This window comes from Cucumis melo, chromosome 6 (genome assembly GCF_025177605.1).
Source record: "Cucumis melo cultivar AY chromosome 6, USDA_Cmelo_AY_1.0, whole genome shotgun sequence".
Lineage (NCBI taxonomy): Eukaryota > Viridiplantae > Streptophyta > Magnoliopsida > Cucurbitales > Cucurbitaceae > Cucumis > Cucumis melo.
The window spans coordinates 25,211,643-25,227,380 of NC_066862.1; the positions used below are offsets into that span (position 1 = coordinate 25,211,643).

Below are 15,738 nucleotides of genomic sequence, written 5' to 3' on the forward strand. Positions count from 1 at the left end.
TTGAACCTCACACAATGCAAATAATTTCAAATTATTTAAAGCCATCCGCGCACCTCTCAACCACATGTCGCCTTTCTGATGCACATGCATCCTCAACATTCTGGTTCGAATCTCAAATGCTGCAAATCCTCTCCATTTTTCCTCAAACTTCCTCTCGAATCTTTGCCCATTTCTCATCAATATTGCAAATCTGTTATCCATGGAGGGGTTATCTTATTTGAAGTGAAGGGTTAGTGGGTTATGCATCTTTTTGATAAATTTACACTTTTTTTTGTCAAAATTAGCATGTTGTTCTTTAATTTTCTTTAAGGAAACGTGAATTTCATTCTATAAACGTTTGTTTGTAAAATTAATACCGAATTCTTGAATGAATAAGCATGCAAGGTGTCTTAAATGTGCAAGGCATTGAATCTTTATTAGAAAACTAAAGTGACTTCTTGAAGTTGTTGTAGTACTTGAGGTTTCTTGAAATCATTTGAAGCATGCTAATCTTGGGGTTTGAATATGAATCTTCTTTTGTTAGAATGTCTTGTTTTTTTTCACTAGGAATTGAGTTTAATTCATCTTTTCTACATGGTGATAATAAATAAAATTGAGTTCAATTTTCTATTAATTCTTAGGGGTGTTTGGAGAAGGAAAAAGGTTAGGGTGGAAAGAGTTATATAACCCAACCCACGTTTGAAGATAACCCTTCCTCAACCCCCTTACCTCCCCCTCAACCCTTCCTTAACCCTACCTCAACCATTCCTTATTTATAATTAATTCATTTAATTTTAAATAATATTTAATCCATTTTTTTCTCTTTTATAACTTATATACTTATGAGTTTGTTAATTTTAATCTTTTTATTTAAAAAACATAGCTTGTTTTTAAGTTATGGATTTGGTACAATTACATAATTTTAAAATTTTCATTTCTTCTTTTACTCTTGAATTAGGTAATTTAGTGTGATTACACCACTTGACCCATTTTTTTCTCTTGAATTATGTTCCCTGCATTTGACTTCAGTTTATAACTCTCTTGCAATAAACTATTTTGCTCAACCATATCGTTTGGTTTAAATGAAATTGTGTTTCCAGTAATTTGTACAAAACAATTCTTATTTGCACATATTTACATGTTGACGAGTTACATGTCAGATCCATAAAAACAAATTTATTCAAACGTAACAAGATTGCAAATGGATGTCGTATTTAAAGAAATTAAGGCAAAATGTTTTAGGAAAAATTCAATGGTTTGGTAAATTAAATATACGAAATTTGTGTATTGGAGTTGGAATATGAATTTTTTTAAAAAACTAATAACTTTGCTGGTGCATTGTATTCCATGTAATGGACTTCAATTTATAACTCCCTTTCTAGAAACTATTTTATTCTTTGTATGTCGTTTCATTTGAATGAAATTATGTTGTCAATCATTGGTTTAAATCAATTGTTAAATATACGCAATTTGTGTATTGCATTTAGAATATCGATTAAAAAATAAAAGTATAATTTATTCGCACGTAACGACCCAATGTTAGAAAATGTTGAAAATGGACGTTGTCTTTGAAGAATTTACTGGAAATTGTTTCACGAAAACTATGACAATTTGGTAAATTAAATATATATATATATATAATTTTTTTATTAGATTTAAAATATGAATTTTAAAAAATTAATAATTTATTGGCACAAAAGACTTGCGTAGAAAACGTTGAAAATGGACATCCTATTTAAGAAAATTAATGGAACTTGTTTTACTAAAATATGACAATTTGGTAAATTAAATATATCAATGTTTATGTATTGGATTTTCAAATTTAAAAAAATAATAAAAAATAATTTTCATAATCTTTCCCAGATAACCCTTCCTTCAAACATATTTTATCATAAACACCTCATAATCCTTCTCACATAATCCTTCCCCTAAACCAGTATGCTCTTGATGGAAACAAATTAAAAGTTCCTTTATAGTATATAATTTCTTTAGTTCAATTGTCTATGTTGCCATTATGAAATTATATTCTTTACAAATTGCTGTGCATCTTTCTTGTTAGAATGATTTAGGGTTTAATTAGAGAGGATTTCTTGATTGATTTTCTTGATTCTTCTTTCAATTTATATTGTGTTACAATTTACTCACGTTCTTCGTCAAACCACCCAAAGAGAATCAAGCAAGTTGATTTTCCCAAGGAGATTTGATTAAGAGCCAAAGAATGAGTAACATTCTTGTTTCCTCTTCTTTCAATGATAAAAGATGAAAATAAGTCCCCTGTGCCCCTAGCCTCTCTTCCAATCTTAAGAGTTAATTCTTGCATTTTTACTTTTGAAGTAAAAAGTTGAATGAAATTTGCATTCTCTAGTTCATTTTCTCTTGCTACCAAGCTTGCTCCCTCCCTCCCTTGATCACGTCAATACGATGAGCATGATGAGTACTAACATTCACCTCAGATATCTCATTCACCTCAGATATCTCAAACGCCTCCACATTTATGTCAACATTAGAATCTAATGACATCTCAATGTCAAATGCATTGTCATTGTCATTAAAATCATCGTTTTATGAATCTACATGTTCCATGATAACCAAACCATCTGTATCGTCTCCCAACTCTAACGAGCACATGCCAGTAGTCTCAAATTTTGAACCTTTTTCAAGACAACATTGTACTCAAGAATAAAATGAAGATCAAGCTCAACTATGGATAAATTAACATTTTGGCCCATTTGAATAGTAAATGACGTCGAAGTACTCTTAGATTGATGGGTTACTATAGGTACCTCAGAAACCATAACCACAACGTCAGACACATCATCAACAGTTAGAAAAAGTTGAAGATCTTCTTGATTACTGGTAACAAAAACAAATATCAAAGGCTTCACATTATACAAGCATCTTAGAACTAAATCATACTTGGCTGAATGTATTCCACTAATTTTGTAAGTTCCTCTAAAATTTCCTCAAACTTTATACTAACGTCCATATTCAACACTTCCATTTGACCTCCAATATGTTCTTTCTTATTCTCCTTCTATTCACCACCAAAACCAACAAATGCACGAGATATCCTTCAAATACATATAGAAAATTAATAAAAACATCCAAAATCTCAGGGTAAATTTATTGTAAACTCGCCCAAGATTTGAAACCCTACATTAGTTTGGCAAGTAAATATAAATAAACTTGGATGAAACCTTTGACTTAGCACCAAGATTATGTAAGAGAAGACGAAAACGTAAATTATTGGCCTCATCAGCATACAAATAACAAGGAAAACATAATTTCTAAATATAATAACATTATATTCATCTTATTTTTGGAAAAATATGAAATGTGAGTGTGGCTGAGGAAGGAAAGGAAGAACAAAACACTTGGAAAAATATTATTAGAAGTTGTTACGAAAGTTATTCACCAAACCAATACTTTTTCACATTTTATTATAATATACATGCAATTAACATAATATTATTTTCGGAATTGATGACATTTTTTTCACAACCAATAAAGTAATCGTGGATGAATTTTGTTATATTCACCTACACGTGAACCAATCTCGAGCTATCCGAACTAAATAAGACATCTCAAGATCGATCACGGTCAAAATAGTTCGAGAAGAAACACCGAACTACTTTTAATTTTTTAAAGGGAAATTACAAGAGATGATAAGAAAATATAGAAAAAAATAGTCCATAACATATTTTTTTGCATATTGCAAATATAACAAATATGATGGTTATCAGAGGATCGTCGGAGGATATCTGGAGGTTATTGAGCAATTATCAAAAGATTATCTACGATTAAATTTGCTACTTTTACGATTTAGGAAATATAGTAATGGATGTTAAGTTTCTTTTTTTTTTTTTTTTGCTGTGTCCGGAAGAAGCCCTTTTTTTTAAACTCAAGACACATGTTTTGGACCATTTGTTCGGAGCTAACCCAATCCATCTTGACCGACAGATGACAGTTATGTACGCCGGCCCCGCGGCGGTGGCTTTGTTCACAATCCTCAAACTCAACAGAATCAGAATCAGTCAGTATTCTCTCCCCTTCATCTCTAATTGACCGCACAACTTCCCTCCTCCTCCTCCTCCTCCTCCTCCTCCTCCTCCTCCTCCTCCTTCTTCTTCTTCTCTTCCTCTCCGCCCTCTCGCGGACTCCGACGTTTCCTTCTTCTCTCTCTACACTCCGGGAATTCCCTTGGGGAGGGAAGCTACTCAAACACCCGATTCCTCCCTCCCATTCTTCCCATCCACCTCCATTGCATTTCTTCTCAATGCTACTCTTCCTCTCTTGAATTCCAACTTCATCTCAAATTCGCTACATCTCTCCTCACGGATCTTCCCACAGGTAAACCCTCGTTACCCATCTCTCAATTCTTATTTTCTTTAATCTCTCTTCCTTTTCTTTTCCATCAATTTTTCTTTCCTTCTATTTCACTCTTTTTAGATTTAGATCCATTGTTTTGTATTCAGATCTTGATCAGGAACTTCACCCTTTTCATCTCTTGTTTCGCTCCTGCCTCTATTATCTTTACTTCATTCTTGCCTGTTTCTTTTCCCCTCCCTTTTGGTCAACATTTTCAGTTTTACTCCATTTACATTGCTCGATATCGCCTAAAATTACTCTCCTTACGTCAGTTTTTCTTTCTGAATTTGTTCTAGACTCTAAGCTGTAACAGTTGGCCTGTGCGTTTATATTAAAACATCCTCTCCGCCCGGGTCGCAGGGGAGTATTATGTTTCGGTATTATTCTGTTCCATTTCGGAAATTGAGATTCTGCTTTTCGCTCAAACGATTACGAACTGGTGTTCGGAATTTAGCTATCTGTTCGAAATTTTAGGTTGTTTCAACCCATTAACACGTACCCGAGATTCGCCTTCTGGGTTCGTTTTATGTTGCTTGGGAATTCACGACTTCTCATGCTTACTCTCATGAGCAATTGACATTGTCTCATTTTTTTGTCATTGTGTCATTTAATTCTCTTCTGCTTTTCAACGACAGGCTGGGATATTCAGCTGTATGCTGATTCGCTTAAACCTCTCTAATTTATGGGGGAGTGGGTTATTGGAGCTGTCATCAACCTCTTTGGCAGCCTTGCCATCAATTTCGGGACGAACCTTCTTAAATTAGGCCATAACGAGGTTGGCAGAGATCTCTTCTTACTCTTGGTCTACATTGTCTACCTAAGTACTCTTCACCTATGGTTATTGCTGCTGTTCTCTGTAGAAAACGTTTCTTATCCACATTTTCTTAAGGATGCAATGCAGACATGCTATAAGATAAGAGCTTTTGTGGCAGGTGTCGATGTGTCAAGCATCATAAAATATAAATATCTTTCTTTTCAAAAGAAAAAAAAAAGTATTTCACTTTTTCGAAGTTGTGTACCTCTTCCCCTAATTAATTTGACATGCAATAGCCAACTACAAAATTTCATAACTAGTTGGAACTGTCTCAATTATACTTGGTTTGTGCATCACTTTCTATCAGAAGTGTGTTCCGGATATCTGGGTTTCAAGTCTTCTTCTTGGTATCATTATTATATGTGCTATGGTTCTTAAAGAATTTACTCTTTCAGAGAGAGAAGCATTCCATGCTAGAAAACAATGGCTCTATTGGAAAGACTCCAATGAAGCCCATTATATACTTCCAGACTTGGAGAGTTGGTAAGTTATTTTGTGGTGTTAAATTCCTTGTAGGCATTTATATGATATACTTTTTCTGGAAGATTACTGTTTTTGGTACCCAAGTCTTTAGTTATAACTTAACTTATAGGCTTTTATCTACAGGTATTACATTTTTCATTATTGGAAATTGCCTTAACTTTATTTCCTTCGGATATGCTGCTCAGGTTGGTAGAAATTACTTTAGCCCATTTCACAACTTGAGTATATTCATACTAAAAAAACATCCTCCCCTGTGATTTTTACTCTTTTCAATGTTAACTAGATGGTTTGCTTCTCTATTGATCGTGGGTTTCCTGTTCCACTTTTTCTAATTTTACTTTTCTTCTCCCTTTTTCCCCACTCCTACCCGTGCAGTCTCTTCTTGCCGCACTTGGATCTGTTCAATTTGTGTCCAATATTGCTTTTGCGTACTTTGTACTCCACAAGATGGTTACTGTTAAGTATGTAAATATCTATAATTGCACGTCTCTGGAACCATGAAGGCTCGCATAACATGTTCTCATCATTCTTATTTTTAATTTAATGGTCATAACTGTATTGCTTTTTTGCAGGGTAATGGTTGCCACTGCTTTTATTGTTCTTGGAAACGTTTTTCTAGTTGCTTTTGGCAACCACCAGTCCCCTGGTAGATGCCATGCTTTTGATTTATTTATCTTTGAAATTTTAATGGCTTGTCCTTCTATATGAGATGTCAAGAATGTCTATTTGAGTTGATGCCATGCTTTTGATTTGTTTATCTTTTAAGTTTTAGTGCCTTGTCTTTCTACGTGAGATGTCAAGAATGTCTATTTGAGTTTCTAATGAAGAATCTTCAACGATATCGGTGAAGGGTAAATGATCATTTAATAAATATTGTGTGCTTAGGGGTTTGGACAGAGATCCTAGTAAAGTATGGTCTCTTGTTATATTTCATCTTTCTCTCTAGGCTTTGATTTTGCAGACCTTTTGTAAATATCCTATAGGTTCTAGTTTGTATAGTTGGAGTTTCTACTTGTAGATGGACTCTTTTTGTGGTCGGGTTTTTTTGTATGTCCATGTATGTTGTACTTCACTAACCATTAACCAAAGCAGCTTTCTTTTTTACCACTACTAAGATGAGAAAAATGAATGGGAAAAAGGGTTAAGAGCAGGGTGTTAGTGCTGAAAACATTTTATCCCATGCATTATTTGGTCTAATCTGCTTGTAGGTAATGAACGCTCATACTTGGTTTTCTCTTTTCAGTATACACTCCAGAGCAGCTGGTGGAGAAATATGGAAATATAACTTTCCTTCTATACTGTGTCATTTTGATCGTGGTTGTTGCACTACATCACTCAATCTATAGGTTAGAATTAAAATGGATTTTTTCCTTCGTACTTTATATGAGGCTTCACATTGATAATAGTATCCGCAATGGAACAATCATGCAGAAGAGGAGAACTGTTACTCTCTGTTTCTGGACAAGATCTCAGGTCGTATTGGCATATGCTACTACCATTTTCCTATGCTATAGTTTCAGGTGCAATAGGCTCTTGCTCGGTCTTGTTTGCAAAATCTCTGTAAGTTTGCTGACTGTTTTATCCTTTTTCCCTGTAGGTGCAGAACCCACTTATAAGTCTTTTTGCTTTTTCTTTCTGATACCAATTTATCTGTTTTAGCTCAATACTGCTCAGATTGGCTATGTCTAGTGATTATCAGCTGCATAGCTGGTTTACATACTCCTTACTGCTTTTATTTCTCAGTACTGCTGGATTTTGGGTAAGGTCATTATAGGACTTTACTTTTTCTTCTTTCTTGTTTTTTTTTATCATCATTTCAAGTAATGCAAATAAACATCATTTCTTTAACTGTTATCCCCCTTATCGATTTTTTGTGTCTGTTTTCACAGATGGCCAGGTTAAACGAAGGACTTTCCCTGTTTGATGCAATCCTTATTGTTCCCATGTTTCAGATAGCATGGACTTTCTTCTCCATATGTACAGGTTTTATATACTTCAAAGAATTTCAGGTTCTCTCTCTCTCTCAGCTCTCTGTCTCAGGGTGTGGGTGAGTGTACTTTTTTGGGGATGTTCTGGTGGTTTTTGAGCTTATACATGAAGAGAACCACATGTATGACACTGGTTAGGACCTACTGCTGGTAAATAGTATGCCTATTCTTAGGAAAATGGCGTACATAGATAGCATTGGATCAAAGCTATGTCAATGGGGTTATACCATATAAATGGAAATAGCATTTCTTTGGAAATTGTTAGAAATAACACAGTTTAGTTTTCCTCTTAAAAACTAGCGCCCTTTTCGGAAACTTGTCACCATAGTTGTTCTCATTACATCTCGCCCGAGATTGATCACCAAGATTTATTGAAATTTTAATTTTTTTCAATGTTATTAATTGGCTTGGCATTCTCTTTGAAAAGTTGACCAATATTAATCCCGGGATTCTATAATTTTTCAAAAAATTTATATAACTATTCCAAATCATATATCAAATCTTAGCTAATTTTTTAGATCTCAAAATTTTACTATATCAAATCTTATATCAAATTCTTACCTATTTTTAAAATATTTATCCTAATTTAAAAGTTTTTAAAATTAATTGCGAACTTTCAAAAATCCAAATTCGGTCACACTACAGCATCCAAGTCACCACAATCTCTCTGTTTTGATAAAATTATGTAAATCTTGGTGTTAATCCCGGGCAAAATAACATCGGGCTTTCATGGTGAAATCTCGGGCATATTTAACACTGAAATTTGATATGTTTGAGCTTTTTTAGAAAAGCAAGATCAACACCAAGTTTCTATATATATCCTAAATCTTAATTCAATTTTTCTCAAAATTAGATTTTTCCCAAAATTTAAAAATGTTGAATCAATTTGGAAAGTCTATTTTGATAATTGGAAAACCCATTTGAAAATTTGAAAATTCATATAATTTTGTGAAAACATCAATTTTGCTGAATTTGAAGAAATTTTGAAAAGATAAGATTTAGCATAAGATTCGGGAAGATTACAAATCTTGGTGGTAATATGGCAAGATGTACAGAGAAGACCCGAAACAATCGATTAGTTAGAAAAAATAAAACTTTTAACTAAATCTCAGTATTGATCTCTCCCAAAATGGACTAAGAAAAAAGTATTGGACGACTTCTAATAAAGGAGGCTAGTTTTTTACTGTCAAACCTCATATGTGTTATTTCCGACAAATTTCTGATTTTTTTCATACAAGATGTCTAGCATTTTGTGGACTGAGATGCGACTATTCTCTGTTTATCACCTTAACTCCTAAAGAATGACTCAACAAGGAACCAAGTAACCAAGTTATGTTTAACCTTTTCCCTTTGTTTCACACAATTGTTATGGCACGAGCCATGTAGTGGAAAATATCGATCCTATTTTACTGTTTGTAAGCAGTAAAAAATTGATAGTTGTTTAACCATGCACTTTTTTAACCGTTGATTTCAAGGTGATGCATCTTGTTACACTTTGATACCCACCATGCCTCCAGTGTGAGTTCAATTTAGGTAACAAGCTTAGCTTTGTATTATCTTCGAAACAGGTGCTTGATGCTTTGAGGACGACGATGTTCATATTAGGAATGATGTCTGTTTTCATTGGCATCTCTTTGCTAGCACCTGATGAGCCGAGAGGTATTTTAATTTAGGTTCAAAGTAATTTTGGGGTTTATATTGCAAATTTGAGAGCTTGATTGAAATTCATGTTCAGACGGTGAATTCAAAGATAATTCCTCTTTGGTTTCTGGGACGTCCACAAGCTTCACGTCAGAAGAAGAGAGGTACATCAATAATTTTTCATGCTCATATGACATCAATTGTTTCAAGAAATATTATGGATTTCGAGTTCAGAACCACTTCTTATTGTACTAAGAATATCTGGTATTGTACCATTTTTATTCTGTGGGCAATGTTAGTCCTAAATTTTAATTTCTCGGGATTGAGCAACCAAGGTTATTAAAAAGGTTTCCATGTAGGTTTAGTTTATGAAACACAGATTGTTGGAGAATGAAAAGTCTCTGATGGATGATGTGCTTACACTGTGTCATTTGATCTGGAACTCCTTACTCATTTCTGTTGCATATGTTTTGCAGACTAATTGTGTCATCCAAAGAATCAGAGACTAGGGACGCGAAGTCATTTTCACAAGGATTCTTGTTAAAGATTACAGATGTAGTAGCCAAGGCAAAGGTAATTAACACATTGGTGATTTGGGAAGCTTAGTTACTCAATGGTGAACATGTTTGAATTGTAACTGTAATACCGTGTTATTCTGTTTGCAGGCTGCTTTAGCACTTTCGCTAGGTTTCGGAGAAGATTCACTCAATGCATCTGCAGTACTTGTGATGCCTATGGTATCATCAAGGATGACTGGCTTTAGAGGAACCGGGTTCGAGCGCTCAAAGTTTTTCTCCATGAGAAAGCCTGATTGGAGTAGGATCTCATTGGACGAGGAGGATACAAAGGTGCTCGACACGAACATAGGTTTCTCCCAAAACCTTTGAGTAGGAGTAGTAGTAAGAAAAATTGGGTTGGAGTATTAAACCAACGCCTTTTCTCTATAGATATAGTAGTTAGAATTCAATATACCAGTAACTGAGCATGTTCTTGCATAGAATTATAAAAGACAATATTGTATATTATGGACAAAAAAAATTCCTTATAAAAGCAAGATATTATTTTTTTTCCCCACCAAACTACTGACTGTTTTAACTTTCCTTAGAATCATGCCCCTCTTTTGAACGTCTCAAACTTCGATACATGGAATAAGAAAATTGTATAATGATAACATCTCAAACTTTGAGCAATAATGTATTGAACGTCTGTCTGCCAAGGTTCTTCTTTAGGAGGATAACAACTTGTTTAAAGAGCCCCATGTTGAACTCAATTCTTCTTTCCAATCTGTAGAAGACAGAAGAATATAGTAATAAGAATTAAGAAGAAGAATTGTTGAAATTGTTGAAAATTCTACCGACCAGGAGGTGAAAAGATGAAATCCTCGTTCGTTGCGTTGAAGTCTTCGTGAAATTAAAAAATAAAAATTAAATTAAATTAAAAAAAAAAAAAAAAAGTAAGAAAGAAAAACCCTGTATTATGAGGTATAGAATCGTGCTAAGGCTAATGTGGCCCATACCTCCCAAACCCACACACAAAAACACATTCACCTAATAATATATATATATATATATGTGTGTGTGTATATACACACACAGACAGAGAGATTACAGCTAATTGAAATGGTGACCTTTTAACATATGAAGAAAGAATAAGGGAGTTTTTTTTTTTTTTTTTTTTTTTTTTTTTGGTGGATCTGATGGAGTTATTGCAAGTGTTGCTGTTAGATAGGTAACCCAAGGGGGGTCCCTTTGTCTGCTGATTTCTCTATTAGGATATCCTAAATGTACATTCTTACTTTATAGACGTTGTGTGAGATTTTTAAAATTAAGAATTATCCACTTGTACCTTATTAACACAATTCAACTAAATCACAAAAGCTTTACACAAATAATTAATCAACTCAAAACTGCCGATGTAAATCTTTTTATATCAGAATGCACTTCAATACTTAGCTTCAGTACTTGTGGGCGTGAAAATCAAGAGAGGAAATGACAAATTCTTGCTTTGATACCATATTAAGTTACCAATCAATCTTGGTGACTATATGCTATAATTGACATAACCCAACCAGGTCTAACTGAAAATTTATTTTCAGTTCATAGCTTCCATTTAGAAACGTGCCATAGTATTCTATATCATGTGACAATTATAAAAAGTGGATCTCATTTGATTACTAATATTGTAATTATCAGTGTTCTATAATCGTAATGAGATATGGGGTACATTTCTAAGTTGATAATCAAAACTCACAATCTGATCGAGTAGTGGAGAGTGCTCGATTTGATTGCAGTTCAAAATTACACAAGAATATCATTTTTTGTGTTATTGTTACAATGGGAGAATTATGAAAAAGTCACAAAGATTGTTACCGATTGATCCTAAACAGTAATAGTAAAGGTAAGAGCACAAATTACGGGTGTAAAATATTTAAGTAAACATGATTATTAGCAATCTAATTACATTTGCAATTGAGGTTGATCCACCAATGGAATCTCATTTTGACTACACCACTTTTCATTATGGGTTAGGAAATATGGTATGATATCGGATGTGTAGCATCTAGCACTTCTTTGATTTGCAATTAACCTCCAATCTATCTCTCCATTATACTACCTTCAGATGTTTGGTGTGGATGAAATCTACCGAGCTATATGTTGCACAAACAACTTTTGGTGGAGGCTATATCAGTTGTTGCTTGACCAAAATCACGCAACAACTATTTCAGTAAACTTGGCAGCAAGTACGTTCCAGCTTTGACAATAACTTATAATATATAGAAATAATTTTCACTCTCGTATCAATTCCTGTTCAATTGATAGATTTTAATAAGAGGGAGTCGGTGGAATTGTCGAATTGAAGCTCCATCAAAACATGAGAAAACTATGTTTAAATCACTCCATTGATACTATCACTTTCAACAATATCTTCTTAAACCAAACTTGGAAATAACTCATCTATGAAAAATCAACCTCAGTTCGGTTCAAATAAAAGAAAAAACCTGATTTATTATATTGTCATAACCATTGAAAGAATAACATGTTGGATATTCTGTAAATCACACATCAGGAAGGGAAAATGAATTAGCTTAATTAAATTAGTTATATTGTAGTAATTGCAGGCGTTTTTGCATCTTCAGCTGTTCATAGAACCTTCTGATGAACTCCTCAGCTTGATTATCCACTTGTCCACTTTCACTGCTAATTTCGTTTTCTTCTTCAGATGAATAGTTCGATATCCGTACATTGAACGGCGAAACAGCCTCCATTGCAGGACTTAAAGCAAAGCTACAACCATTATACTGCAAATGATTATTTAATGTGTTCTCAGGAGTCATGAGTAGATAAGAATCTGCCTTGGCTTCTTGGTACGAATCTTCTTCCTCTTCTTCTTCTTCTTCGTCATCGTCTTGTTGCTGTCGTCTTGTTTCCATCTCTACTGGAAGGTTTATACAAGGGAAGTAAGTTTGATATTTGGTGCTGCGCTTTGACATGTGGGAAAAAACAGAATTAATGGGAGTGTTACTGCAAGAGAATTCATAATCCTGTATGCCGAAACCGCCACATGTCATATCTCTATGGCTCGAGTGGTTGTGGTGGTGATGGAACATGAAATAATTGGTAACAGATTTTCTGAATACCTTCCCTCTCTTCACCATTAAATTCATGTCCATGATGAACCTTCTTTTTGAGATCAAACCCTTTCTTGCCATTAGAATGAGTGTCACCTTCAAGACATTCCAAAGTCTCTTGGCTCTTACACAAGATTGAAGACCCATGATAAACTTTTTTTCTTTTTTTTTGGAGGAAATGGGATTGGGTTTCTTTGTTGCTACGAGGTTTGGTGGACCTCGCAGAAGCAAAGAAAACCCAGAAAAAAAGAGGAGGAAATGGAAGAGAGAGATGAGAAAACAGAAAAGGGTGTGTTGGATTTTTATAGGAAAATGGAGGGATGTGGATGTTGGACAGAGGAAGCAACGCTCCTGTACTTGAAAATTGAGATCTAACCACCGCTCCATGGTCTTTTCCTTCTACATTACTTTATTATGTTTTCATTTTTTGAATTAAAAAAGAAACTACGCTTTTAGAAAGAAAAGAAAAAGAAAGTCTTTTCAATGGAAAATAGTAAGCAATTGTTAGGAAGTTGCTGTTTATGTGTGAAAAGGAAGAACTCTATGTTTCTCCAACGGTACATTGCCATTTCCATTTGTGCTCAATTATTAGGGCCACCCAAGAGCGAACCTATTGTTTTGACATGTTCCCACTCCATTATTTTCAGGTCTTTGAGTGTTTATGACAAATCTAAGTCACCCAACATGAGTTGTTATGTTTGGGAGAGAACTTTTTTTAATACTTGTCTCCTACCTAGCTAGGTTGTCTACAGTCTTACCAAAACAAAACAAAGAAACTTTGTTTTTATTTACTCGTAGACATAATCTATCAATGGTAATATAGAAATTGGGATCTATTTATTTACTTTTTTTGTTCACCGGTGTTATGTAATAATTGTAATGAAATGTGGGTCTCATTATAAAATATGTAATCGACAAACGTAATTTAATTGTGGATAAGAGAGTTATCTATTTAGGTTTGATTATTATGTGGAACTTACCACCTTTACACCATTTGAGAAATTATTACTGTAACAATATGAAAATTATAAGTTTATCACATTTACTGTCAACATTACTTGTTCTCATTTTTGTTGTAATTATCCTGAGGATCAAATGGTAATTGTAACGATAAATGTGAAATATTTGTAATTTTAAGTAAACGTGATAGAAGACAATCCGATTATGTTGGCAAATTGAGGTCTACTATGATTAATTAATTGATGAAATTTCATTATAATTACACAATTTTCATTACAGATCGATAAATATGACTTGAAAATCAATTTTTCATGTGGCATCATGCGATGCGATTGGGTCATAGTACTGGCTTGCAAAAATTGGTTGCAGTCCAAAAAGCAATCAAGTATATCTTGATACATACTCCATTAATTTAACATTTGTTAGAAAATGACGGTAGTATAGAAAAGTTTTCGTACTACAAATTTAGAAAGTCTGTCTTTGTTCAAGACCAGTTTTAAAATATTATAGCTATGATTAACTACAGGGTCAATCAAAGTAACCATTGAGATTTAGTGATAAAGATGTTCTTGTTCCTTCAGAGTCCAAATGTCATATACTTTAGGAGCACTTTACCATCGTGAACCGGACTAATAGTTAATAAGAGTTGGAAAAATAATTAAATACTTGGAAGGAATAGGTTTAAGTAATGATAGCTGCTACTTAAAATTTAATCTTTTAGGTTTGAATTTAAAAAAAAAAAAAAAAATTGCAGTAATTTCTTAACAAGAAATGTTGTATGCCTAGACTGAATGCGATCTTCCTTGCCTTGTATCTTGCGTAATGTACTAGTATTTGATCAAATTGCCTACTTATCACCTCACTAACTGATCTCCTCCCCAAATGACCAAAACGGCCAATGGTTAAAACGTCTGATTAAATCGCCTGGTCAAAACGATAAATTGCAATAACAAAAACTAGTTAGACGTGCAAATATATTTGTTGTCTCGCCGTCTCCAGGATAAAACTAATTGTAGTCTATGTTTTCTATATATCAAGATGAGAAGGAAGAGAGAAATATATATAGTGAGCATGGAGAAAAAATATATTATTATGTTACTCCTCCTCCACTGTCCAAAGGTGCATGGAGATATTAACAAACCTACATTTGACCATTTCCTCACTTTTTTCAAAACTTAAAGGGTTTTTAGTGTCTAAACCCAAAGATGAATGTATGGATTTATAACGGAGACTTCCAAATTGTTATCTAAGCAACTTGGGAATACAAGTTTTGAATAAAATAATAATAAATATTTTCTTACTCAAACTTTTCATTTTAACAATCTCCACTTGAAAAATTTTTACTATCAAGAAACTTTATGTATATTGTTGGCTTAGCTTAGAAAAAGCTTTGAGAAAGGTATCGGCACTCTTGCGATATGTGATTTTTTTGGTGGGGGTCTCTTGTTTTTTTTTTTTGTACCTTCTAAGTTTAAAAACACAAAATTTGTGTACTACAAAAAAACACACTATGCTCACATTTTTATGCATTATGCAAAATAAACAACTAGAGAGACTAAAATTACTATTATTATTCTTTTATTCAAATTACCATTACAATTTTCTTCTCTCATCTTCCATATTTGTCTAAACACCTTTCTAAATTTAAAAATACTCTAACTAAGTCCTTTCACTCTTAATTTTATATCTAATTGGTTATTGACGCTTAAATATATTTTTTTATTAACTCTTAATTTTGTGTCTAATATATGTTTTACATTTTCAACGAAAAATTATCAAAAATATAATATTTGTCAAAATATTTACACTTTTTTAGAATTAAAAAAAAAAAATATCTAACACATAATCATCTAATAGGATATTGAATTTTTAATTTT

At 33.3% G+C, this 15,738-nt stretch overlaps 2 protein-coding genes across 5 annotated transcripts; one reads left to right on the plus strand and one right to left on the minus strand.

Moving 5' to 3' along the window:
* Window positions 1-3,870: 3,870 nt before the first annotated feature.
* Window positions 3,871-10,352, plus strand: LOC103491699 (probable magnesium transporter NIPA8). Of its 4 annotated transcripts, none has more exons than XM_051085655.1 (15): window positions 4,073-4,329; window positions 4,644-4,864; window positions 4,983-5,122; window positions 5,557-5,644; window positions 5,768-5,829; window positions 6,020-6,105; window positions 6,217-6,290; window positions 6,888-6,990; window positions 7,076-7,204; window positions 7,304-7,403; window positions 7,534-7,653; window positions 9,201-9,291; window positions 9,368-9,437; window positions 9,750-9,846; window positions 9,939-10,352. In XM_051085655.1, exons 3-15 carry the CDS (start codon window positions 5,030-5,032, stop codon window positions 10,158-10,160), a joined length of 1,335 nt encoding a protein of 444 aa, XP_050941612.1. In that variant the 5' UTR covers window positions 4,073-4,329; window positions 4,644-4,864; window positions 4,983-5,029; the 3' UTR covers window positions 10,161-10,352. The 4 variants fall into 4 exon arrangements, with proteins under 4 accessions (XP_050941613.1, XP_008449977.1, XP_050941612.1 ...); XM_008451756.3 differs by having other exon boundaries at window positions 4,644-4,724; XM_051085656.1 differs by lacking the exons at window positions 4,073-4,329; window positions 4,644-4,864 and adding an exon at window positions 3,871-4,012.
* Window positions 10,353-12,258: 1,906 nt separating this feature from the next.
* LOC103491858 (uncharacterized) lies at window positions 12,259-13,338 on the minus strand. The gene has a single exon (XM_008451976.2). The coding sequence runs from the start codon at window positions 13,286-13,288 to the stop codon at window positions 12,368-12,370; it is 921 nt and encodes a 306-aa protein (XP_008450198.2). The 5' UTR covers window positions 13,289-13,338; the 3' UTR covers window positions 12,259-12,367.
* Window positions 13,339-15,738: the final 2,400 nt, after the last annotated feature.